This window comes from Dipodomys ordii, unplaced genomic scaffold, assembly GCF_000151885.1.
Source record: "Dipodomys ordii isolate 6190 unplaced genomic scaffold, Dord_2.0 Scaffold11, whole genome shotgun sequence".
NCBI classification, from domain to species: domain Eukaryota; kingdom Metazoa; phylum Chordata; class Mammalia; order Rodentia; family Heteromyidae; genus Dipodomys; species Dipodomys ordii.
In genome coordinates this window covers 9551180-9577669 of record NW_012267227.1, presented here as the reverse complement: position 1 = coordinate 9577669, position 26490 = coordinate 9551180, and the positions used below count along the sequence as shown (strand labels likewise).

Genomic DNA, 26490 nt, shown 5'->3' with positions numbered 1-26490 from the left:
TGTGTGTCGATCCTCAGATCTCAGCCTCCTGAGTAGATAGGACTACAGGCATGAGCCACCACCATCAGCTTGGTTTTTGTGTTTTTTAAAATTGAGATTTAGTCTCTACTCTTAAAGACTTCACATTTTAATAGGACTTATTAGTTGAAAACTGATATACATTTTTCTATATACCTTAAAATCTCCATTTTTCCTAGATGTCTTATATAAGAAGACTTGCTGCAAAATGCAATTTATATCATAGATTATTTGTTGTAATGGTCAAAGACATAAAACATATACATTTCATAAACAAAAATTAAACTAGGAGAATATATTTTATTCCTGGTTTGCAAAATTTAAAAAGTTTAGTAGCACAAAAATTTAGCAAAAATTAAAAAATTTAGTAGCAAAAATTTAGCAAAAATTTAGTAGCAAAAATTTAGCAAATTTGGGGAAACTTCATAGGCAATTTTTTGGATATGCATGTATACCAAAGTAAATTCTTTATAGAATGTTTTAGGTATATTTCTAAAATTAAAATATGAATAACTGCTGGAGTGCCGGTGACTCACACCTCTAATCCTAGCTATTCAGGAGGCTGAGATCTGAGGATCATGGTTCAAAGCCATCCCAGGCAGGAAAGCCTATAAGACTCTTATCTCCACCAGAAAACCAGAAGTTGTGCTGTGGCTCAAGTGGTAGAGTGGTAGTCCCTTGAGCTGAAGAGCTCAGGAACAGCACCCAGGCCTAGAGTTCAAGCCCTATGACCACCATCACCACCAACACCAACTATATATATAGATATAGATATATATATTGATATATATATATTATATATACATGCACACACATATGAATAACTGTTAATCCAGTAGTTCTACTCATGGGGAGTAATCCTACAGGTATGTCTACATATATGCAAAAAGGTAATCAATTCTATACTACCCATAGTAGCTAAGGAGTAGAAAATCTAAACACTAATTAATAGAAATTTTTAAAAATTAAAATTTGATTATTGGCAGTCATTTATAACAAGCTCAGAACATCTTATTAAGATGTTTTTATGGCCAGGCGCTGGTTGCTCATACATATAATCCTAGCTACTTATAAGGTGAAGATCTGAAGATCATAGTTAGAAGCCAGCCCATACAGGAAAGGCCAGGAGACTCTTACCTCCATTAAACTGCTAAAAATAAAAATACAAAAGCCAAAAGTGGAGCTGTGGCTCAAGTGGTAGAGTGCTAGCCTTGAGCAAAAGAAGCTTGGGACATTCAAGCCCAAGTCCTAGCACAAAAAATAAAAGAAAAAGAAAGAAAATGATGTATTTAGAATATATTTCTACTTATGTAAGTGAATTAAAGAATATATACTGCTATGCCAGTGTGCTTGTACAAATATACATAAAATTTCAAAAAGACTATAAAAACTACCACTGCCTTTGTTGAAAGGAGCTGGAAGATTAAATAAGGAAAGAAACTTCCCATTGAGCCAGGCACAGGTGGTTCATACCTAATTCTAGCTACTCAAGAAGCTGAGATCTGAGGATCATGGTTTGAAGCCTGCCCAGGTAGGAAACTATAGGAGACTCTTATTTCCAATTAACCACCAAAAAGCCAGGAGTAGACTTGTGGCTGAAGTGGTAGAGTTCCAGCCTTGAATGAAAAAGCTCAACTAGCACGTGAGGCTCTGAGTTCAAGCTTCAATATCGAAACATGAAAAGAAAGAGGAAGAAGTTAAGGGGTCTATTTCATTTTAGTATTAAAATATGCACAGTTTTTTTTTCAGCAAATACTAACAGATTCCTTTTAGGCCTCTTCTTTAAATAAAGCATAGTGAAGTTGAAGCTTCATTAATTATGTAAATAGGGTCAAATAAAGTTCAATCACCTTTTAGTAAAGAACAGCCTTCTAGAAGTCCTGACTTGGCAGCATTCAAAGCCTGGGTGATGAAAATTGTCCCATTTTCACAGCCACATATCAGCTTATCAAGACTTGGAACGTACTCTGATGATGTGACTACCATACTACCTGCCTCATCTTTAAAGCCAGAGAAATGGTCCATGATACTTTGAGATACCATTTGATGCTTATCAAAATTATCTTGAAGGGTCCAGGTGGTAGTTATTGGTATCTCTAAAGGAAAACACACAAGAAAGAAAAATATAAATCAAGTTAGGTAGACGCTTTAAAACTAGGAATATAGTGGTACAGCTCAACCACATTCATATTGCCAACATATATCCTTTGTTTTAATCAACTGATGTTAATTTGAATTATGATAGCTGTACTAATATATCTGATCTCTAAGACTCATTTTTATTTCTGCTTTTATGGGGGCATATAATACTTACAAGGTTATGAGAAAACTTTTTTTTTTATTGTAACCCCATATAACCGAACACAGAAAATTCTTGAATTACAAATTACCTGAGGGAAGGACTGGGAGAGTGTCAGGGGACAAAGACACTGTATGAAAGGAAATGTACTCATTACCTGCATGTAACTGTAATCTCTCTCTACATCACCTTTATAATACCAATCAAGAAAATTAATTTGAAAAAAAGAATTAAAAAAAAACAAATTATTTCTCATTAGGCATATGATTAGAAATTATCCTACCTCTGGGAGAGCCATCAAACTTGGATACAGGGACATCTGGAATGTGCCACAGAGTAATTCTTCCTGAGACTTCTCCAGAAAAAAGTACCTTATAGAAAGGCTCTTTTCTTTCATTCATGTAACCCATAACAAAGGGGAGGCTCTGTACCGAAACAAACAGTGCGACTTTTATAGAGGCAACACTCTAACTGTAAAAAGTCACTGTTTTTAAGTGGAGGATCAAGACTTCATAGATAAACTAAAATTTGTAGTAGTAGTAGTAGTTGTGTGAAGTTGTACTCGGTATACGAGTACAATGAATCTTGATCAATGTCACCCCTTCCATCATTCTTCCCCACCCATCCCTTCAAGTTACATGGTTCCATTTTCATATATTGAACTAAATCTTTTTTTTTTTTTTTTGTCAGTCATGGGGGCTGAACTCTGGGCCTGGGTGCTGTCCCTCAGCATTTCAGCTCAAGGCTAGTGCCCTGCCACTTGAGTCACAGTGCCACTTCTGGCTTTTTTCTGCTTATGTGGTACTTAGGAATCGAACCAAGGGCCTCAGGCATACAAGGCAAGCACTCTATTATTGAGCCAACTTCTCAGCCCTTGAACTAAATCTTAGTGATTTATTTTCCCCTACTTCCAAAATTTTCAAGTAAATTGCAAAAAGATGGTCTTCATAAAACAAACAGCAAAATTATAAACTAGATTTCAGGAGTTGATAAGAGTATCTGATCACTACCAACATTTCTGAATATGGATTATACACACTGAGGATTTACATGTAATTACTGATAGAAGCTTTATACATATTCAGCTAAGTAATCTTCAGAATAGTTCTATGAACTTAGTGTTATCATCGTCTTCATTTTGAAGATGAGGAAACAGTATGAAAGGATGATGGAGACAGCAATGGGCTTCAAGTCTAGTAATTCTGACTCAGGAGCCCATGTCTTTATTTTAGGACTGCCACTAAGGAGCTCTAATCTCTCCACAGCCCTTTCAGATCTAAATTAGAGTAGCAACAGTCAATGTTTATATGGTAATTTTGTATCATGAATAGGCTATTTGTTGACCTTTTTTTTTTTTTTTTGTCGGTCGGGGGCTTGAACTCTGGGCCTGGGCGCTGTCCCTCAGCTCTTCAGCTCAAGGCGAGCGCTCTACCACTTGAGCTACAGCACCACTTCCGGCTTTCTGGTGGTTTATTGGAGATAGGAGTCTCACAGTCTTTCCTGCCCGGGCTGGCTTTGAACCGCAATCCTCAGATCTCAGCCTCCTGAGTAACTAGGATTACAGGCGTGAGCCACCAGCGCCCGGCTTTGTTGACCATTTTTACATGTGTAACTTTCAATGTCTCAAGTGTTCACAAAGAAAAGTGTCCCCCTAATTTATATTTAATATGTATTACCTATACATAAAATGCACTATATGTATTATACAGCATGTGCATTATGCACATGTGTTATAAACAAATTATACACACTTGTATATATGCATATACACATCTATACACACACACGCACACACACACATAAGCTAGCTCTGCTGAGAAGTTTATGAACATTAGGCATTGTACTCTCCAACCAAAGAACATGTCTAGAGTCCTCCCATTCACAGTGCAGTGCAGCTGTCCTTTGGGCAGACCCAGGAATAAAAATTAAGTGATGGGGCTGGGAATGTGGCTTAGTGGTAGAGTGCTTGCCTATTATGCATGAAGCCCTGGGTTCGATTCCTCAGTACTACATTATTGGAAAAAGCCAGAAGTGGTGCTGTGGCTCAAGTGGTAGAGTGTTAGCCTTGAACACAGAGAGGCTCAAGGACAGTGCCCACACCCCAGAACTACCAAAAAAAAAAAATTAAGTGATTTAAAAAAGAAAACCAAACCTTTTGTGATGTACAAATAAAGGGCATCTTGAAAAGAAAGCCAACTATTAGTGCCAGAATTAAAGAAGTTGAGAAGAGCTATCATTTCTGGACATGATTTTAGGTCTGGAGAGTACTGAGGACCAGAACCATGCTACATGAAATCCCAACTACAAAGTTAGGAACTAAATACTGTTATTGACACTATTATGGAACTGAGGCACAGAAAAAAATGTGAAAACAACAAACCAAATCCATGATATACAAACTTACAAGCCATTATGTTGGAAATGAACTTTACAACTGGGGGGGAGGGGGAGAGCAGTCAGGGAGAGGGAAAACAGGAGAAAAACGTGAGAAGGGGGTAACAATGTTCAACAATAATTGTACTTATATAACTATAACCCCTCTGTACATCACCTTAATAATAAATATTTTTAAATAATAAATTTAGGGGCTGGGAAGGTGGCTCAGTGGTAGAGTGCTTGCCTTGCATGCCTGAGGCCCTGGGTTCGATTCCTCAGCATCACATAAGCAAAAAAAAAAAAGCCAGAAGTGGCGCTGTGGCACAAGTGGTAGAGCGCTAGCCTTGAGCTAAAGCGCTGAGGGATAGTGCCCAGGCCCAGAGTTCAGGCCCCACGACCGGACCCAAAAAATAATAATAAATTTAAAAAAGAAATAAAAATAAAAAGCGACAAGCCAAGTCCAAGATATGCAAACTTCTAAATCCAAAAGAAAGAGTAACACAAACAGTTCCAAGGAAGTCAGGATGAGGATGAGTGTGTGCATGTGGTATCCAGAGTGGTTTTGAGGTCTGACTAATCATACAGCTATGATTTTTTTTAAAGAAATGATGTCTTTAAATGTTCATTGAATTGACTAGAATTATCCCAACTCGTCATTGTTTTGATTTGGATTTGATGAGGCTGCAGTTGGTGCAGCACATCGTCCCTAACTATTGCTCTGTTTGTACAGACAAGATTCCCCATTGCTGCCATGCCCAACACGCTCACAATCCATCCATGCCACCATGCATCTTTGGGCATACTCTACCCTCAACTCCTTCCTTCTTGCCAATACTTTCCCCTCTAGTTCTGTTTCTTATCTAGTTCTACCTTTCACAGCCCCTTACCACATGAGTTCTGATTTTTTCATTTCAGTAATCATAGAAGACATCGTTCCTCTCAGAGTCAATAGTCATTAAGACTGCAGTTGGTAGGTGGGCACTAGTGGCTCCCACCTGTAATCCTAACTACTCAGGAGGCTGAAATCTGAGGATAATGGTTTGAAGCCAGGCCAAGCAGGAAAGTCTGAGACTCTTATCTCCAATTTATTACCCCCCAAAAGCTGGAAGTGGAGCATGGCTGAGGTATTAGAGCACTAGTCTTAAGCAAAAAAGCTCAGGGACAGTGCCCAGGCCCTGTGTTCAAGCTCCAGGACTGGCGCATGAGCACATGTTCACAGTCAGAGACAGAGACACACACAGAGACACACACACACACATACACGACTGTAGTGGGAAGTCAGCCGGATTCCATTCCAAGTTTTACCACCTAGTAGTTCTATTAAAAGAGCAAGTTTCTTAATTTAAGCAATTGACCTAATCTGTTTCACTTTTTCAAACTGTGAAAAGGAGCTCATAAAAGCATTTTCTTTAAGGGGAAGTGTTTATTGTGAGAATTAATGAGTGGAGAAAGACAAGGTTCTTAGAATGATGTCTAGCATTTAGTACCTACTCAATAACTAGTAACAATTTATTATTTTTTTCTTTCTGAACAACTGATAAAATTACTCTGAAAGATTTCTTATCTAAGATTCACTGCCTTTGTTTAACACCTAGGAATTAACTTCTCTGAACAGCAGGTCCAAACTGGCATCTTGTTGGCAGCTGAAGTCAATGAGGCTGTTTATGTTTGACAGTAAGGATTCAACAGAGGATATCTACCATCTTCATCCTCATCTTCATCATCTCTATTAGTTCATATTATCAAATTCCTTATCTACTCTTCTCAGGCTCTTTCTACTACAGCTGCCATCACCATGGTACACAAGGCTTATTCTCTTGTCGGCTGAGACACTGAGCCCAGGTCCTTAACTCAACAAGCCAGAACCCATGTTATAGGTCTAAGTAATTACTATGTACAAACTAAAGCCTGGAATATCTTCACAAAGCCCCTGGAAGGAAGAAGTCCCCATTCTTGCTACTACAACTCCATCAGCAGATAGATTCATGTATGTTAGAATGCTAACACTCAAAACATGTTCCTGTCAAACCTGAAGATTTTAATTTTATGGTATCATCTAGTCCAGATTATGTGTTTATAGAGCACCTTTTCCTAGAGTTACTGCATCTATCAAACTTATCTTCTCCATCATACCACAGTGTCTTCCTCATTTCATCCATAAGGGAGATTCTAAAGTATTGTATTTAGTGAATACTGAACAAGGAGAAGGTCTGACTTGATTCACTGCATAGAGGGCAAGCAAGAGTTTAAGGGTAGAGAGCTCAACTTCTTTCAATTACACACTTTTGTATTTTAGATCATTGGCTTCTATCTGCTCCCTACCTTTAAGATACAGAATTAACTGCAGTTGTCTAAACAAGAATTATTAGTTAGAAGATTCACAAATGTATGTCTTTACATTGAGAAACAAAGCATTATAGCATCCTGATTTTTTTAAATTGCCATGCCTATCATTGACATTCGTAGTACAGTACAAGTTCCTAAAGGGCACAGCTTCCATTTGGCTTCTAGGAAAACAATATCTGGTTAAAAAAAAAAAAGTCAGCCAATCAATCAATCAAATCACTCTGGAACTAAAAAGTAGGGAACAGTAGTAGATCCTTTAAAATAACTAAAAATGTCTTTTTCATTTCTACCCACAAATAATTTTAGAAACAGCCCTGGATGATGTCATTATTCTAAAGTTTGCCCCCAGTGGCACCTACAGTTTTAACTTTTGGCTGACAGAAATCTTATTAAGGTTTTGCAACAGAACTCTTCATGGATATGTTAAAGGGACCATCACCAAGGTGTAAGATTCCTAATCACTCTGCTGACTAGTCAAGCAAATCATCATTCTGTTAAAAAAAAAAGTAACATGATTTTATGGTTGACAAATCAATAATTCAAAACTCTTTCTCACTCCATGAAATATGTTTTTGATGATTAACTGGTAACAGTCTAGAAGTTTAAAAAAATCACTTTGTATGACAACACTGAAATAAACTGCTTAGATTTTCAGACTTTATAGAGTGTTTGACACTCTATAATAGTGTTTGACACTATTAATTCAGCAAAGTAACACACTCACAATTATATTTTCAATTCTCATCCAAAAATCATAATTATATTTATTCTAATAAATTACTCATAAGAATAGCTATGTACATGTGACAGTAATCTTGATATATGGTTAAATTAAAAATCAGTATAAAAATCATTTCATGAAGTTTTAAAATTGTAGTAGATAAATTGAGATGTTAACCATGTTCTGCCAAACCACCTACGAGAGAGAACATATTTTTTTTCAAGTGTGGAGTTTGGGGGAGGGGTTTGTGTGTGAGAGGGACAAAAAATATGACAAAATGTTAATAATTGGTGGCTCTCGCTAAAACATATAGTAATCACTATATAATCCTCACAACATTTCTAAATTAAAAAAATCCAACTACAATAAGTAACTGCAGTAAGTAAACACATGAAATGAATTTTAAAATTCACAGCAACTATTTGTAGTTGCTGGTGAAATTTGAATTTTACCTTTCTTTTCTTCAACATTTGTAACTCTCCTTACGTAAGTAGCAATTATTTTGTTAACCAAACATCACCAACAGTTTTAAAGGCAGAATTTTCTCTTCACCCCATTAACAAGCTTGATTTTCTCACTAGCAACTTGATGCAATTTAATTTTTTTTCAAGAGTGTTACAAAGCCACACTTATCTAAGAAACAGCTCTGAGGCAGCCACCCATTTTCTGCTTTACCTTGTTCTCTCCTACAGAAGTGGAACACAGTAAATGAGGATAAATTGTCTCTTTAAGCGCCTTTCCATCAGCAGGGTATATGCTTTTTGAAAGCCCACTGCATTAGAAAAATAAAAAAGCCAAGTTTAGAAGTTTGGAGTTTCCCTCCTCCCTCTTTCCACTTTCAAAAGCCGAATGGTACCATTCAAGTTTCTAAATTCTGGTTAGAAATTGTTGGGTTAATAATTACAAGTGACTTTTTGAAAACCCAGCACCAGCTGTACAAGTTATACATGGTTAATCTCATTCCTCCGTCCCCTGCTGCTCCACACAAAAGCTGAAGCCCACCAAGCCCAGACTAAATCTTCTAGTGCCAAAGTTGTTTTGTTCTGGTTTTTGATCATGGGCAGCATGCAGGGATTTTTCCATAATAAACCTCCCAAAGTTCATTTTCTACCTGAGTATTTTGTATGCTGCTCCCATCTGAGCCCACCTGTTCAGCAGCTGATAGATGTAACTGTGACCATCCTCCATCCAGATGAGGATCCTGTGAGCCGCGAGCACCTCTCCACCAGCAAAAAACTGTCCATTTCTACCCACTTCCGTCCACAGGAGGGAAAAGTCACAATAATCATAGACCTAGAACACAGCATTGATGCTCATTAACAAATCCTTACAATATAATCCTCCAGTGAGATGAAAATAGAATGCAGGCTGATCAAGATTATTTAGGTAAGAGTAACAATGTGGCAATAATCTAACTTGGTGGTCTCATTGTCAGACTGTGCTTATTAAATGTAAAAACTCAAAATCCCAAATTGTTAGCCATTTTTCTTTTTTTAATTTTATTTTCCTCATGTGTAGTCCAAGTTTGCCATTTGAAAATTTGTTATGCATATAAAATACTTGTATAGCAGAAGTCCTTTCTTAGAACATATACTTTAAATCTTTGTTAATAAATGTACTATCACCATACTTTTGCTGAGTCATTTATATGGAAAATTTAAGGAAAAGAAAGTGCCATCCTGTGACGGCAAGTTAGCTCTTAGTTTATTCTTGGAGACATCAGTGAATATATTTACTGGAAAGAATGTATTCCAAAGAAACACTGTACAGATACAAAATGGAAAAAAGACAAAACATCTAAAAATAAAGGTCAATGTATTTTAGTCAAAAGTATTCATTTTCTGATACTACAGTACAGGTAGTTTTTGAAAATACTTTGAGAGACAAATGCTATTACTTTTGATGGCTTGTTACTGATAAAATTAGAATATACTAATGTATATGTGAAATCTCGTGGGGAGCAAAATGGCTATATATGCGAAGTTGGACACTGGTTAATCAGGCATAAAACACAAGTCATTCTATGTTTTAATGATATTATCATAAACAGGTTCATAAATTTACTATTATTTTAGAATACCTTCCAACACTTAGAAAACACCACCAACAGAAGTCTCTCTGTGTATGTGCAAAATCGTATGCTCTGGCAGTTCAAGGATTCCAGAAACTTGGATTCTTTTTCATAGACATCTTGCTTCTCCTGTAGAAAGAAAGAAAACACATTAGTACTAATTCCAGGAAGTTTACATAGAACCACCAGATTACCTGTTCTATATGCCTGCTGTAGATCACACCATTATAAAATGCAAAGTACCCCAGTTTCTTTGGAGTGTTTTGAACTAACATGCTACTTTGAAGCAGCAGCTCCTAGTAGATTCAAGGACTTAGTTATATATAATCATTCTGGGGAAGGGTAATGCAGAAATGTTGAAGATAAAATCATTATGTTACAGACATGGAAAAAATGTCAAACAAAATATGTAAAATATTTATAAACCTAGAGTGTCTTAATGATAATTTTTTAAAAGAAGAAACACAAGAGAAGACAGCACAGATACAAATATGATCTCAGTAAGTTTCTAATGATGTTGGGTGGAGTATTTCTTGAACTCAATATCTGGGTTCCTCACGAAAGAGCTCATCTGGCCACCAGTGGCTCATGCCTGGAATCCTAGCTACTCAGGAGGCTGGGATCTGAGGATAGTGGTTCAAAGCCAGCCTGGGCAAAAAGTCCATGAGACTCTTATCTCCAGTTAACCACCAGAAAACTGGAAGTGGTGCTGTGGTTCATGTGGTAGAGCACTAGCCTTGAGCTAAGAGCTGAGGGACAGTGCCCAGGCCCAGAGTTCAAGACCCACAACTGACCAAAAAAAAAGAGCTCTATCAAGAACCACTTGGAATAGCCTGAATAATTCTGTAACCAACACAAATACTGTATTTGCGCTCTTGTCCATTCCTTTGATTTGTAGCCTAATGCCAGGAAGTGTGTGAGTATGTGAATATACTGTATGCTCGGGGCCTGTGATTTTACCCCCATGGTTATCTTCCTGAAATCACTTATATACCCCTAGAAAAGAGAGGGTCTTCTCTTACTAGAACACAAGACATTCTGCTATAAATTTGTAAAATTAAAAATGTACTGTGTTTGTGTGTGTAGATAAAATCATTTGTATATGTGTGGAGAAAAGGTTGGAAGGACACAATCCAACTCCACATCCTCCCTCATTCTCTGGGAAGAGTGAGGGGAAAATAGATAGAGGTATTTATATACTTCTGCATCATTTGAACTTTTAAACATGAACATGATTATATGTTCATAATCTTATAATTTAAAACATTTCAATAAATATTCTTGAAATGGGAAAAACACAGTTTCCAGCCAACCAACCTGAATGCTGTTGATAGATGAGGAGAGATCCCAAACCTTGAGTTCACCTGTTACTGACACCACAAGAAGAGAATCTTCTGTAAAAACAACAGAGATCACACATGAGGTAACTATTGCCATAACTTGCTAGTGTAAACTGTTTCATTTGAGGATGATGCAGGTCTGCATAATACGCAACTTTGGATTTTTTTGTCTTTGCTTTCTTCTTGGCAAGTATAAGCACTCTACCATTTGGTGTCATCTTCTCTAGTCCTTTTGTTCTTTGCTTTTCAATTATGGTTAGGTCTTTTGCCCAGGCAGATCTTGGACCTCCATTCTCCTACTTCCACATCCCAAGGTAGTCCCAACCAGAACGATATACAACCACATTGGGCTTGTTTTTAAGATGAGGTCTTGCTAACCTTATTACCTAGGCTGGCCTCAAAACCACAATCCTAACATCGCTACCTCCTGAGTACCTGAGATTACTCAATACCACCAAATCTGGTAGACTTTGGGTGTGTTTTCTTTTTTTTAATTAACATTTCAATCTTATACCAATTTTGCTTTGAAATCTCAATATACAGAGAATAGAGAAGATATAGAGAATAGATTTAAAAGAAGAACTATGATAGCTATTATATATTGGTAGCATTAACCCTCCAAAGTAAGAAAGGAGCTATTCCCACTTTCCTCTGGCATCAATCACTACAGAAACTGTTTTCACATGACTTTATCCAAAAAATACATCAAGCCCAAAGCTTCAAGAGTCCTGCTATTTCAGGCAAAGACTTGTCTGATGATCTTACAAGTACTAAGAAGAGCTGGGAAATGGAAGCATAGATTCTCCTCCTTTTACTATTACCTTGAATTCTCATGGAGTGAACAATGCACATACATTTGATCCAATCAGGAGACTGGGATGTGAAAGTGTGAATAACTGACAAAGTTTTGGCATCCATAACAAGAATGTCTTGGTATTCTCCACAGCACAGAAGCCAGCCTTCCCCTGTCATCCGGAATGAGCAATGGTAATACTATGCAAATAAAATTCAAAGTAAAAAATTAATATTCATGAAAATTAACATAACCTTTAGCTGTGTTGAGGACTAATCTGAAGTTTTAGTTTTAGCTCTGTTCTAATAAATTGGATGGCAACTAAAACTTTTAAGTTTATACTCATGCAATGTGGATTTTACATTTCAGGTTTACTTGTATTTCATCATTTTTCTGCAGAAAGGGAGATCTTATAAAAAGAAGAGACATCATCCCAAATTATGGAAAATTCACAGGTATATTATTTTTATAGAGTTAAACATCAACACAAAACCCTGGTTCTTTACTCCAGCAATACTGCTACATGTAGATATGAAAGAAAAACTGAAAAGTTTTGGTGCCAAATATAAGTTTCTGAAATAGCTTCTTATAAAGATCAAGTAGTAAATTCTACCTTTAATGAGCTCTCTGTTGGTGCAGGGTTTTAGTCACCAAAAAATTTAAAAGTTTGTTGAGTGTTGAAGAGCAACACTAAAAAACAACACTAAAAAGCAGTGTATAAAATATAAAAAGACACTGTCAACAACAATGGAATCATGCAACTACTTTCTATGTGCTTGAAATGTATCCTCTACTACCTTCCATGTCCTTGAAATTTATCCTGTAAAGGCCAAATCCTGCTTTGAACATTGGGAAGTAGACTAGAAATAAAGCTCATGATAGAATACTTGCCTAGCAAGTGTGAGTTCCTGGGTTCAAATCCCAGAACTTAATACAAAAAATCACTAATTATTGAGAAAGTATTATAAAGATTGTTGCACCTCTTGTTCTCTGTTCATAAATAAATAAGTTGGAAATTAAAAACCTATCCAAATGGGTGCTGGTAGCTCACACACCTGAAATTGTTACCTACTCAGGAGGCTAAGATTGAGGAGAGACTCTTCTCTCCAATTAACAAACAAAAAGCCAGATGTGGAAATAAGACTCCAGTGGTAGAGTGTAGAAAAAGCCTTGTGTAGAAAAAGCCAAGCAAGAGCAAGAGGTCCTGAGTTCAAGTTCCAGTACTGGTACAAACAATACCAACAACAAAGAATACCAAAAGAATATGTCTAAAATTGAAACTGAATGGGGGGAAAGTTTATGCTTTATAAAATAGGATATCATTAAAGCCAAGTATGTATGTGTTTTTGTGTGGTTTTTGTCTTTAAGGGAAATGAATGAAATGGCCATTCAAAAGGTTAAGATTTTAAAAAAATGAAAGAATCAGTTAAAAAAAAATCAAGCAGTATCTTTGAGAAACAATGCAAAAGTAGCAGGTAATTACTGATTTTTTTTACTCTCAAGAAGAAAAAAATCCAAGAAAATAATATTCCCCAAAGCTATTTCTTTCAATGTTCACAAAGCAGCTGTTGTATATCAGTTGCAGCATCCAGAAATATTCTGCAGGAAATGGGTATACTTACACAGACTTCAGTGTGCCTGTAAGGAAGTGTGGCCTTCTCCACGCACTGTCCATTGCTGACATTCCAGACACACATCTCCCTAGAAGAGATAGTTCTGTATTATTTGCTGTCATTTCCACTCAATTGGCTAGAATAATTTTTTGTGCCACCAAGTTTTTCTTGAGCATTGCACTTACATGCAACCTGATCGTTTATATGGCTTTTTGTTACAGATTACTGGGCAAGAAAATGTCGTGGTCATTAGCAGGGTTGACATACCGTATGTGTATCTTTTTGTTTGGGTAATTATACCCTGCCAGCAGCCTGCAAATCTGACTTTAGGGCCACCCTGGCCTACAAGAAATTGTAAGGATACAGAGATCACTGCCCATGACAGTGACAGTACAACAATCTTTCCATGGAAACTGCATCCTCTTTAAAATGAACTTAAACTACATATTTTGAAAAGCACAATGCATCAAGTTGTGCCATCTTCCAGAGTAAGGTATTATTTTTAAAGCAAACAGCGCCACCTAGAGGCTACATTCAGTCTCTCATTGATGCTGGTCTTTCTTTTTTTTAATTTACTATCTTTAAGTAGTTGTACAAGGGAGGTGCCATTTAACAGAACAGTTTATGAATACAATGCATCTTAATTAATGTCACCCTGGTCAATCAACATTCTCACCCTTTTTTTGACCCACTGCACCCCTTTTCTTAATTTTGTTGTTTGTACAATTAATTCTTTTTTTTTTTTTTGGTCATGGGGCTTGAACCCTGGGCTGTCCTTCAGCTCTTCAGTTCAAGGCGAGGGCTCTACCACTTGAGCCACAGCGCCACTTCTGGCTTTCTGAGTGATTTATTGGGAATAAGTTTCATGGCCTTTCCTGTCCCAGCTGGCTTTGAACCACGATCCTCAGATCTCAGCCTCCTGAGTAACAAGGATTACAGGCGTGAGCCACTGGCGCCCGGCTACAATTAACTCTTGACTGTACTCTCCCCTCTTCATTTCTTCACTTCTGACTTGAAATCATCTTGTCACTTTAATATTTAGAAACACCCCCCCTCCCATCATTTTGAAAAATTCTTATTTGGTGCTTAAATGATGTGGTCTAATAAATGCAGTTACAAAATACACCAATGGATGTATATTTAAAATTTATAGAATTTTGGCTCACAAATATTAGAATGGCTGTTTCAGAGTTGTTTGGCACAGCTTTTCATTTTCACAGTTGTAACACATAAACAACAATGTCCATAGGAAAAAACATAAAAGGTTTCATAGCTTTATAAAGGATATGAAGTATTACAAAGCAAATGAATGCCTGCCAGGCTTGGTGGTGCACACTTGTAATTTCAGCATTTGGGGGCAGAGGCAGGAGGATCATGAGTTTGAGGCCAGCCTGGGCTACATAGTGAAGGAATCCTGACCAAAAAAAAGAGCCAACAACAAAAGCAAAAGATGGTCACTACTAATGATAAATAACATTTTTAGTGGTTTGCAGCTTTCTCAGTTTCCTACCCAATGTTCTAAAACAACAGTACTTAAGTTAGAATGACTTTGTTCCCAGTTTTCCACTTTACAAGGACAAGTCCTTAGCAGTATTTGGAGGTATTTGTAGATGTCCCAACTAGGAACACACTACTGGCATCTAGTGGAGAGAGACCAGAAAAGATGCTAAACCTTCTATAACAGGTCCCTCTCAATAAAGGAAATGTACAGGTCAAAGTATCGCTGGTACTGAGATTAAGAAACATGTTCTATAGGGAAGGAAAATATTTCATTTCCACTCTCTATTTATGTTGTTTTATTTCAGAAAGAATTTGAAGTAACCTGAAATGGCAGGTAGCTCCATAAAACAGGAGGGAATATTTGTGTCTAAACTCTGGCTCTGCCATCTTCCACCTGCTTCAGAGCAGGAATCAATATCTCAGCATGTGTGGAAAAGCTGTAGGCCAGTGTTAAAGATGAACATAGTAGGATATTTCACTTCAGATTTAGCCCATGTTCAATCTCTTTAAATACAACCTACTATTGCTTTGTTATAAACCAAGGGAAGATAACCAGGTACCTCTGTGATATCAATGGTCTCAATAAATAAACTTGTTTATGCAAGTAGGATATTTGGCTCTTCAGTGTTCTATTGGTTTTCAAAATTCAGAGGCATATAAATGTGTATGTATACACACATATATAATATCTGTTTGGGGCATAAACAAAAGCAGTTCCTCTTGTTTCAACCAGCAACATCATCTTTCATTGACAAATATATGCTGAAGAAATTCCACATTTCCTTAGTATAATTTTGCAAGTAACTCCAACAGATTCTGGTTAATCTGCCAATGAGCTTCTTCCTGCAGCTAAGTCCTACCTCACCATAGCACACTAATTTAGATGGAACTTCACCCAAATCACTGGGTATCTTCCTTTCCTTTCTCTCTCTCAGCATCCCACTCACAATAGCAGCAAGCTATTGCAGGAACAACACAAAGACTGTTTAATCATTTCATAAAACTATGAAGAATTTGCCTAGGAAGTCAAAGGGGGTTGCTCATGATTAAAGACAAATAGGATTTTCCCTTTCCAATTCTATATTAGGCATTTGTCATTGTTCTTTGCATAGCATAGGGACCAGAAGTCCTGATACACATATTGGGATGTTATCATTCCTGCTACCCAGCAAAAAATGAGTATCACATTCATAGCCACAAAACTGACTATATTTCTTGAGATCAAGAGATAAGACTTAATGATTCATTTTTCTTATTCATAAAAGGAACAGGTTAAAGGACGATTCTGATCAAGAAGCACTGGGCACTTAGATGGTCATGTTACATTACAATCCTCTTGTACAAGTTTTTGAAGTTCAGAAAAAAATGAGATGAAAGTGAAATAAACCCCAAGACAGGGACACAAGTGGTTTTTTTCTTTCTTGCTATTGTTTTTAATGTACTTACATGCACTATGTGATTCTCTTGTTTCTTTTGTTCTTCCCCCACGATATAACCCCCGTTTTCACCGTATCTGATTCCGGTGTCCTGAATCTTATATATACATTTTATAATTTGGGGAGGGGAAGGGATATAACAAAATGCTTAAATAAGGATACAGGTTGACCCATTGTAACAATGAGATGTACAAGACACTATGTTGAAAACTAACTTTACAATTTGGGGGTGGGAGGGAGGAGTTGGGGAGGTGGGAAGGGAAGAGATGGTAGGGGAAAATCAAAGGAGGAGGTAACAATGCTTGATAGGAAATGTACTCATTACCCTACTCACGTAACTGTAACCCCTCTGTACAGTATTTTTACAACAAAAATATATATGCGAATAAAAAAATGAAAAAGAGGTGCAGGCTATAAAGTTTTTTCAGCCCTGAAATTGTATCCATTGTAATTTTTTTAAAGGGAAGGAAATGGAGGAGGAGACAAGTTCCTCACATCACACCTACCCATTTTCAGCAGCGCTGACCACATAGGGCTGTTTAGAAAAGTCCCTTGCTCTTGCCAAGCATGTGACGGGAGCCGAATGACCAAATATGAGTTCTTTACCTGAAATCTGAAAATGATGAGAACAAGCTATTATACAACCTTAGACTATGTAAAAAATTTTTAAAACACGTGACACTATGCATTCTGATTAACAAACCCTTTTTTAATTGTCAAAGTGATGTGCAGAGGAGTTACAGCTACATAAGTAAGGTAATAAGTACATTTCTTGTCAAACTTGTTACGCCTTCCCTCATTTTTCTCCTACTTTCCCTCCCTTCACTCCACCACCTCCAAGTTATACAGATCATTTCCAACATATTGTGTATATTGCTGTGCTATTGGTTTCCCCCCGCTTGTCCTTTGTCTCACCATTCTGTTGTTTCCCTTCCCTTCCCTAATTCAAATAAACATATATACAATACCAGGGGACTAAAATCAAATACAGTGACAACAGAAGCTATACCATAGAGGGAAGAACATATAAAAGAATCAAAAAACCACACATTATATTAAAAACAACACCAATAAAGAAAAACCTCTTATGTCCATGTCTTAGAGTACATTTCACTTAGTATCATCTTATATGGTCATATGCATATAACTATTGAGCTATTCTGTTCATCTGCTAAGACTATCCTAGACATATACTAATTATTGCAAATAAGAGATACCATAGGACCTATGTTTCTTTGGGCCAGGCTAACTTTACTTAATATGATTTTTTTCCCAAGTCTTTCCAATGCCTTACAAATGAGGCAGTACCATTCTTTCTGATAGAAGCATATAATTCAGATAGATAGATAGATCACATTTTCCTCATCCATTAATCTACTGAGGGCATCTGGGTTGATTCCATATCTTAACTATGGTGAATAATGCGGTGATAAATATAGTTGTGCTGGTAGCTTTAGTATGGTCTTGTTTGTGATCATTTGGGTAACTGCCCAGAAGTGGAATTGCTGGGTCATAGGAGCGCTCTTCTGAGGAACCTCCGTACTGCTTTCCAGAGTGGCTGAACGAGTTTACACTCCCAACATATACTGTGATCAAATAGGATTCATTTCATGGATGCAAAGCTGGTTCAATATAAGCAAATCAATTAATGTAATTCATCACATCAACAAGAGCAAGTATAAGAACAAACCCTTTTTATAGTATGCCTTTGTAGTACACAAGTTTCAGAAAACCAATATGTGGTATGTTAAAATCTACCGAACAGTACATTTCTAGGTGAAAGAGTTATGCTGTTTGTGCTCTACACATTTTGTTTGTTCTGGCCTACCACAAGCACCTACATGACTATCAGACCTATTTTACAACATCCAGGTTTTGAACACAAATCATTATTTATTATTATTATGCACAAAGTAACTCCCAAATGATGGTGGCACATGAAAATATATACTTTATGTTGGGCGCATCCCACCTGTGATCCCAGCACTCAGGAGGCTGAAGCAGGAGGACTGTAAATTTGAGGTCAGCCTGGGCTATGTAGTGAGACCTTATGTCAAGAACAAAACAAAAATCTGTGCAGATTTCAAAAATCTGTGAAGCAGTATATTTGTGTGTGAATATACTTATATACACATATATGTATGCATAAATGATCACTAGGACACCAGATCATTGTATTTTTAATTTTTGACAAATCTCCATTCTGTTTTCCCAAATTGCTATATCAATTTAAATTCCTACCATGGGTAAGATCCAGATGGGCCAATGGTTATACAAAGATAATTTCTCTTATATTATTTTATGAATCTATCAAGAAAGAACAGAATACTTTGATTGTCAATTTCTATCCCATATGGTGACCTACATATTATTAGGCAGCTATTCCAGCCAGAAAATAATACAGTTTAACAAAAAAAAATTAACAAGACATCTGAAGCCATAAAAGAATAGGATATGAACATCCAATGGCTCACATCTGTAATCCTAGTTACTTAGGAGGCTGAGACTTGAGGATCTCAATTCAAAGCTAGCCTGTGCAGGAAAAGCAAAGCTAAGGGGCCAGGTGCAGGTGGCTCAGGCCTGTAATCCTGCCTACTCAGAAGGCTGAAAGCTGAGGACTGTGGTTTGAAGCCAGCCCTGACAGGAAAGTCCATAAGACTCTTATATACAATTAGCCAATAAAAAGCCAGAAGTGGAGCTGTGGCTCACATAGTACAGTGCCAGTATTGAGAAGAAAAAAAAAAACAAAAACTAAAGGACAATGCCCAGGCCCTTAATTCAAGCCTCAGTATAGGCACACAAAAAAAGTTGAAACTACAATAGAAAAAAATTACCGATATATATGGCCACCCATTTTTCAAACTACAACTGTTTCCATAATACTCATTCTTTCTTTCAATGATGTTCTTAAACATTAAATAGAGCTGGTCTGCTATGCAGCTCTTGGCAATCTTGTAGTAGAACTATTCAGTGATAAAGGATGTTAATTAATTACACTATAAAATAGAATTACAATTAATTGTTAATTTAGGTTTTAAAGTGACAGACTTTAAAGGATAAAAATAGTCTTTGATCTTTAAAAGGGTTCTTAATGAGAGCAGTATACTTTAAGTACATCATTAGTTAAAATGTTCAAATTGGTTGTAGAGGCTGCTAGAGTTAAGCAACTATCTATCCCAATATGTTAAATGTTTATGACTTAGGACAAAGACAATTAATTGCTAATTGGTGGGCTGAATCCTAGGTGAGGTCAGGTTGGGGAATAGGAAGACAATAGTAAATTGGAGTTAGAGCATTTTTTTGACGTGCTCCGAAAAAAAAAAAAAGTCATAGGAAAGCAAAGACTGAAAGAAAAGCAAGAAGGCTAAACCAGCAGAAATACCCAGATAATTAAGATATTACTCATTTGCTTAATAGTGGGTTTTCAGGAGTACTCTCTGTTTCGATTAATGAGCCATAATTTTTAGAACTATACTTACATGTCTGTAAGTTCACTTACTTAAACATATAATTCAGGATATAAAATAGTAAAACTCAGCAAAGCTTAAAGGATGATAACACTTAGCTGATAGCTAAGATTAGCCATATCCATAATTTTCAAATATGATCTTGATCTATCATATAATACTTGACTTTCTGTAAATTCCTAAGTAAAACCTATTAATTACTGAGCATCTAGAAGAATCACACATACTTTCCTCAGTCACTGCAGATAGAAAAGACCAGGAGTGTGATGTCTGCTTCAAGACCAGTAAGATTCAACTAACCTTTAGTTCAGGTGAGAGATTCCACAGACAGAGCTGACCCTCTTGACTTCCAGTCACAATCGTTTGCTGGTCCTCGGTGATCATGATAGCTGTGATGCTGTGGGGAGGGGCCTTCTTTCCCCAGAGGGCCACAGCCTGCATGGAAGTCCGCATGTTGCATGAATCTTGGATACACTGGGAAGGGGAAAAGAGTCCTCAGTCCTCCTCTTGTCCTTGTTCTTATGGTTAAAGAAATTAATCATTTTACAAAGTAGATTTTTAAAGTATTATCTTTAAGCAGCTTCAGCAACAAGGTGTCATTTAACAAAGCAGTTTATGAATACAATGTATCTTGATCAGTGTCACCCCTTTCAATTTCAACATTCTCACCCCACTTTGACCCATCTCTTCCCTCACTTTTCTTAATTTTGTGATACATAAAATGAATTTGACTGCATCCTTCCCCTCACTCCCCTTCACTCATCTACCCATTTCCACTTGGCCTACCGACCCTCTTGCATGTACCTATTTTTTTCTGAAGGCCTGTCTTTTTATTACTAATTGCTCAGTGGTTTTTATTGTGAAAATACTGTACAGAGGGGTTAAAATTACATGGGCAAGGTAATGAGTACATTTCAAGCATTGTTGCCTCCTCATTTGTTTCTGCTTCCCATCCCTTCCCATCTCTACCCCTTTCCTCGCGCCCCCCCCCCCGCCAAAGTCGTAAAGTTCCTTTTTTGACATAACGTCTTGGCATGTACCTATTTTCTGATGCTGATTTTGTTGGGCTTTGACCTAGTCTTGCTAAAAAAAATTATACTATATGTTCTCTCCATAAAGTCTATTAAACTTTGGGTAATTCATGTGTAAACCACTTGCATATCACCCAGTGTTTACACTTATAGATTTAGAGGTATATTCTATCCACCACAAATGAGGGAAACTATGTCATCTTTTTTCTCTGGGTCTGGCTTACTTCACTTAATATAATTTTTTCATCATCAAGTACTGAATGTAGTTAATGTAAAGTAAAATGACCATGCCCAGTGCTAATCCATGAGAGAAAAAAGGATGTCTTTGCTATTTTTTCAGTATTGGGTTGAATACAGAGCCTTGAGCCTACTAGATAAGCACTTTACAAGCACTGAGCTACATTCAAGCTCTCCTATCAACTCTTGATCACTGACATCAATGAACCATAGAGAAAGTCTTCCCTCCACACCCAGCTGTTACTGTAGTTTTATCCTAAGCTGGTCCAGAGCACATCCAGGCTACATAAGAGAATAGAGCTGTCTACGAAGTATTATACAAAGACATCTTCACAGCCTCCTCTTTGACAAAAATGTTCTTTCATCCAGAGAACATGAAATACTTGAAACTTGCTGCGTAAAAGAAACCCCTTTTAGAAGAAGTGTTTGCTGGTCTTCAAAGATTTGTGTTTAAATAGTTGTCACAACTTTTTTTTTACCATATTCATATTCTAGGTATACTATAATATTTTTATTTAACTTATGTTTATCTCTGATATCCTCTGAACAATCATGTTCAGAAATCACTACTTTTGTGAGTTTCAGAGACTGAAATACAAAAAAAAATGGTTGCCTGTGTACCATCTAGTGATGTGCTACATTTTTGTGAGACACAATTAAGTATTTTCCTGAAGTAGGCATTCTTTACAGAAATGTAAATAATTAGGAGATGCAGTTTAGTAGGGTATGTTAATTCCATAGGGGGTGAAGCTTAAGGAAAACAGGATAAATTAATACTCAATGTACATATGTGAAAATGGAACTAGGTAACTTGAAGGGATGGGGGGGGTTGGGAGAAATTGGAAGTGATGGGAAAGATGACAGTGATCAATATGTATTGTACTCACAAACTGACATATTGAATTGAAACACTTTTGTAGAACTATTTGAAGATAATTTTAAACAGTAAAGTAACAACAGAAAAAAATGTCAAAAACAGAAGAAAGGAAGAAGCCTACGAAGCCAGCTTTCCACATTTACTTTTAGACATGAAGAAAATGAAATTACTGCTTGGCAGGATTTCTAGTACTGAATCATCAAAAAGTAAATAGCAAAAAGAATTTTTTTAACTGGTATATGGTATTTAAAGTGCTTAACTGCATCTATCTACATATGCCTGGATACATATATAAACTAGATACACTAACACTATAAATACCGATTCAGTACAGACTGTTTGTGAGTCACTAATTTTTTTGTATGTAGTTCTATAGTTTGGAATTCAGCATAGTCTCTTTACGCAGTCTTGGCTGGCTTTGAACTCATGATTCTCCTATTTCACAACCCCCATCAGTGCTGTAGCTACAGGCATGATCACCATGCTAGCAATGTGACTCTACTAATCTTCTGCTCAAGCACCAGGAAACAACCTATGCACCATGAAACCCAGGTTTCTGCATGAGATGCTCCGAGTTCTGTAATTCTGAATAACAGCTATATGCACAGTAAACACATTGCTAAGCTAATCTGACAGTTCTAGGTTTAATAATATGAGTTTAGACCTTTCTGTTCCATACACAGAGAAATATTGCATTACATATGTACTCAGATTTTGGTTCATTTCCAAAATTTCAAGTCAGTTGAGCAAGTACGGAGTAAAATCTGAGAGAAATCTGAAAAGCCAGTAAGTACAATGAGCACTAGAGATGGGTCCTTCTGCTGTTTGGGGACTAGGAATGTGAATGTTCCTCTACATAAGAACAAGAGGCGAGGGCTTTCTGTGGTAACCTTGCTCAGTGAAGGGAAAGCCAGAACAAATACACTAGTATCAAAGAAAATAGAAAGGCTTACTTCCAAATCTCCAAAGAAAAAATGTGGCAAGCTTAAACTACAATGGGCATAGAATTAAAATATATCATTAAATACACAGACACAATGAAAACCATGAGTGAAAACAAAAGCAATGTAAAAAAATTCCTCCTGGATCAATGATATTACAGGAAAGTTTATCAAAAATACTACAGATACATTAGAATGTATACAATGTTAAATTAAAAAGAGACCACAACAAGTGTTAAGGAAAACACATCGGAAGCAGAACAAGTACACTGATGATGGGAATGTACAATGAAAGCCAGTTTCGTAGGTTTGTACATATTTACTACATGACCAGTCAATCCACTCATAGATCTTGTCCAAAAGTGGACAAGACACTTCTGTTTATAGGAAGACTGCTACATATGCAGCTGTACTCACAATAACTAAAAACTGGAAATAACCCAAATGTCATTTAATAGGTAACTAGATAAACCAATGTGGTATGTCCACATAATGGGGTACTATTCCACAATAAAAAGATTCATATAACATGAACCTGAAGACAATTAAGTGAAAAGTGTAACTAAAGAAGAAAATAATTCTCACTGTATACATTTCATACAATGATTCTCATTGTGTAAAAGTTTAGAAAATTCAAATTATTCCAGCAGGTAAGTGATTGCTTGAAGAGCAAAAGAATTGGCAAAGGCAAGGTAAGGTTGTCAGGTGGTAAATAAGCTTATGATTTTAACTGTGGTCACTGTATGAGATCACAAATATATCAAATGTTACACTTTAAATACCTGCATGTATGCATACAAGTTTTCTGTACTTCAGTAAACTTCAGGGTTTTTTTGTGAGACCCTCCACAACCAAGGACTTCTATAGAAACAGATAACTCCAATAGTAAAGAAACTCACAACCAAAAATTGTAAAATAGCCAGGTGCAAGTGAGTCACACTTGTAATCCAAGCTACACACGAGGCTGAGATCTGGGGATTATGGTTTGAAGCCAGCCTGGGCAACAAAGTCTATGTGAAAAAGGGATAGTGCCAAGGCCATGAGTGTGAGTGTGAGTGTGTGTGTGTTTATTTTTCCCAAATAGTAATGAACCATGAGCAAGAAGAGAGACTAGCACCCTGGGAAAAATGACAATCCAGCTCAAAGGAGGTAGAGTTAGAAGTTTGAAGTCATCCCAGAGATAAAATTAGCAAGATCCTATCTCAAAGAACAAGTCAACTGTGATGGCTCATGCTTGTAGTCCCAATTATTTGGGAGGTATAAATGAAGGATTGTGATCTGAGGCCAGTCCCAGCAACAGTGTGACACCCAATCTAAAGAACCATACCCTCAGCCATGTTTCAAATGGTAGAGTACCACTTAGCCAGTGCAAGTCTGAGCCAAGCCTTTCAGAGGTAACTTTGCCCAAAGAAGAAAAAAACATCAAAAGTATACCTAATACAATCAAATTAGAAAACAAAACACACAAAAGCAAAAGCCACAATCAAAACCTCACAAGATTTCATCCTGAACAATTACAATTGCCCAGCACAGTAAAAAACATACCTAGAATTAAAACACTTAGTCCTAGGGTTCATTTTAACATGTAAGGTCTCAAAGATAGTAAGTCATAAAGTGAGAATCCTCTCATCAGCCACACTGACATCTCATTAGTTTAGGAGGAATAAATTTAAATATATATATATATATATATATATATACAATCATAGAATTATCACTATACCTATGATGGTATGTTTAATGTTATCATGTATATAGCGATCATATTACAAATTCCCCCAATTCTAGAATTTAGAACAAATATACCCTCAGGATCATTATTCTTGTAAGAAACCTTGACAAATGGGGTCTTGTTAACTCTTAAGACCATTTCTGATTACAAAATTCTGAGACTAATGAATCACACAGTGAAAATAAAGAATGAAAGTGGATGCTGGTGGTTCATGCCTAGAATACCAAGATCTCAAGAACCTGAGACCTAAAGAATAGCTATTCAAAGCCAGCACAGACAGAGAAGTTCCCAATTAGTCTCCATCTAGCCAGCTTGAAGCAGGACTAGATATATGGCTCAAGAGATAAAGCACCAGCCCAGCAGGCAAGAGGCCAAGTTCATATGCAAGCATTGCCTTCAAAATAACATCTCAGAAGACACTTTCATCAGATTCTCTCTTTGTATCATTATTTGCAGTCAGATTTAAGAGAGTAACTCCAGGAAGTTAGTGTTCTGCCAGCAACAGATGAGACAGAAAAACCTGTGTATTCTGATATCCCTTATAATTCTCCAGAAATCTCCAATGAAAAATAAACCTAAAAAGAAAAAAATGGAATTGTAGCATCTCAAATTAGGTGAAATCATAGTGGCAAAGGAGAGTGAAATCTCTATCTTATTTCAGATAATTATATGTCTAGACAAGTTTCTAAACTTTTATAAAGGGATTACAAACCTGTATTTCATAGCCCTCAGTTTATAATTATTCTACCTCATATTCTACCACCTGAATGACATTTTGCAATGTCTGATGTGTATCCTTCAAAATCTAGGTTACTTATATGAAATTTAAAGTAAATACTTCTGTTGTAGAAGAAAAAAAGGACACCAAAAAATAAGAGACCCAGAAATAAGATGCCAATGACTTACAACTGTAATACTAGCTTCTCAGGAGTCTGAAACCTAGAGGACCATGGTTTGAAGCCAGCCTGGGCAGAAAAGTCCATGGGATTAAATCTCCATTAACCAACAAAAGGCTAAGCTGGTAAGACACCAGTTGTAGGTGAAAAAAGCTGATCAAGAGTCTCTCCAGGACCTGAGTTCAAGCCCTAGTTCCAACAGAAAATAAAAAGAACAAAATCCACAAATGTGTGTAGATGTAAATATTCATATATAAAATGTTGTTGCTCTTCAATGGCATCGTGAAAACACTAAGGAAAATACTAATTGAATAATCACAGGTATATTAGATCTAATAATTAAAGGTAGATTACAAAGCTAATTTTGAGCAAATTTACTTATAGAGACAAAAGTAATTTATATATAAAACTAAAAAAATAAATTTAAAATGCTATTTATCATGCATTTAAAGATACATTGACATTCAGGTATATGTCAAAAAAGGTCAAAACTTTGTAACATAGGAATGTACTCCACAGGTGGAGTATCATAGACCTTCTTATAGTGAAATCTGCAGAACTGTTACTCTGTTCCTGCAGAAGATTTCAACAAGAAACCAACTGCCCATTGTGACAGAATTAAATTGAAGCTCCCCAGGAGTGGGCCCTAGCACATAACATAAGGGCCATGAAACATTCATACAAAGGTGTGAAAGAAATTGAAACTCTCAACCCTGTGTGTACCAAAATAACCATGTTCAGTGTTTATACTTTGATGTGAAGAAGTACGGGAAGTACTGAATTAAAACTTAAAGGC

General features: G+C 36.6%; 1 protein-coding gene across 1 annotated transcript in view; it reads right to left on the bottom strand.

Annotated features, from left to right (window-relative positions):
- The window catches only part of Wdr72 (WD repeat domain 72), a 116648-nt gene that overhangs the window by 72635 nt on the left and 17523 nt on the right, over positions 1–26490 (bottom strand). Inside the window, exons 2-11 of the mRNA XM_013009952.1 lie at positions 20281–20454; positions 17020–17126; positions 13587–13665; positions 11993–12164; positions 11149–11225; positions 9841–9960; positions 8908–9053; positions 8436–8532; positions 2601–2742; positions 1869–2114 (exon numbers count right to left, since the gene is read on the bottom strand). Of these exons, the coding sequence (XP_012865406.1) occupies positions 1869–2114; positions 2601–2742; positions 8436–8532; positions 8908–9053; positions 9841–9960; positions 11149–11225; positions 11993–12164; positions 13587–13665; positions 17020–17126; positions 20281–20433 (1339 nt within the window). The 5' untranslated portion in view covers positions 20434–20454. The remainder of the gene's footprint in view (positions 1–1868; positions 2115–2600; positions 2743–8435; positions 8533–8907; positions 9054–9840; positions 9961–11148; positions 11226–11992; positions 12165–13586; positions 13666–17019; positions 17127–20280; positions 20455–26490) is intronic.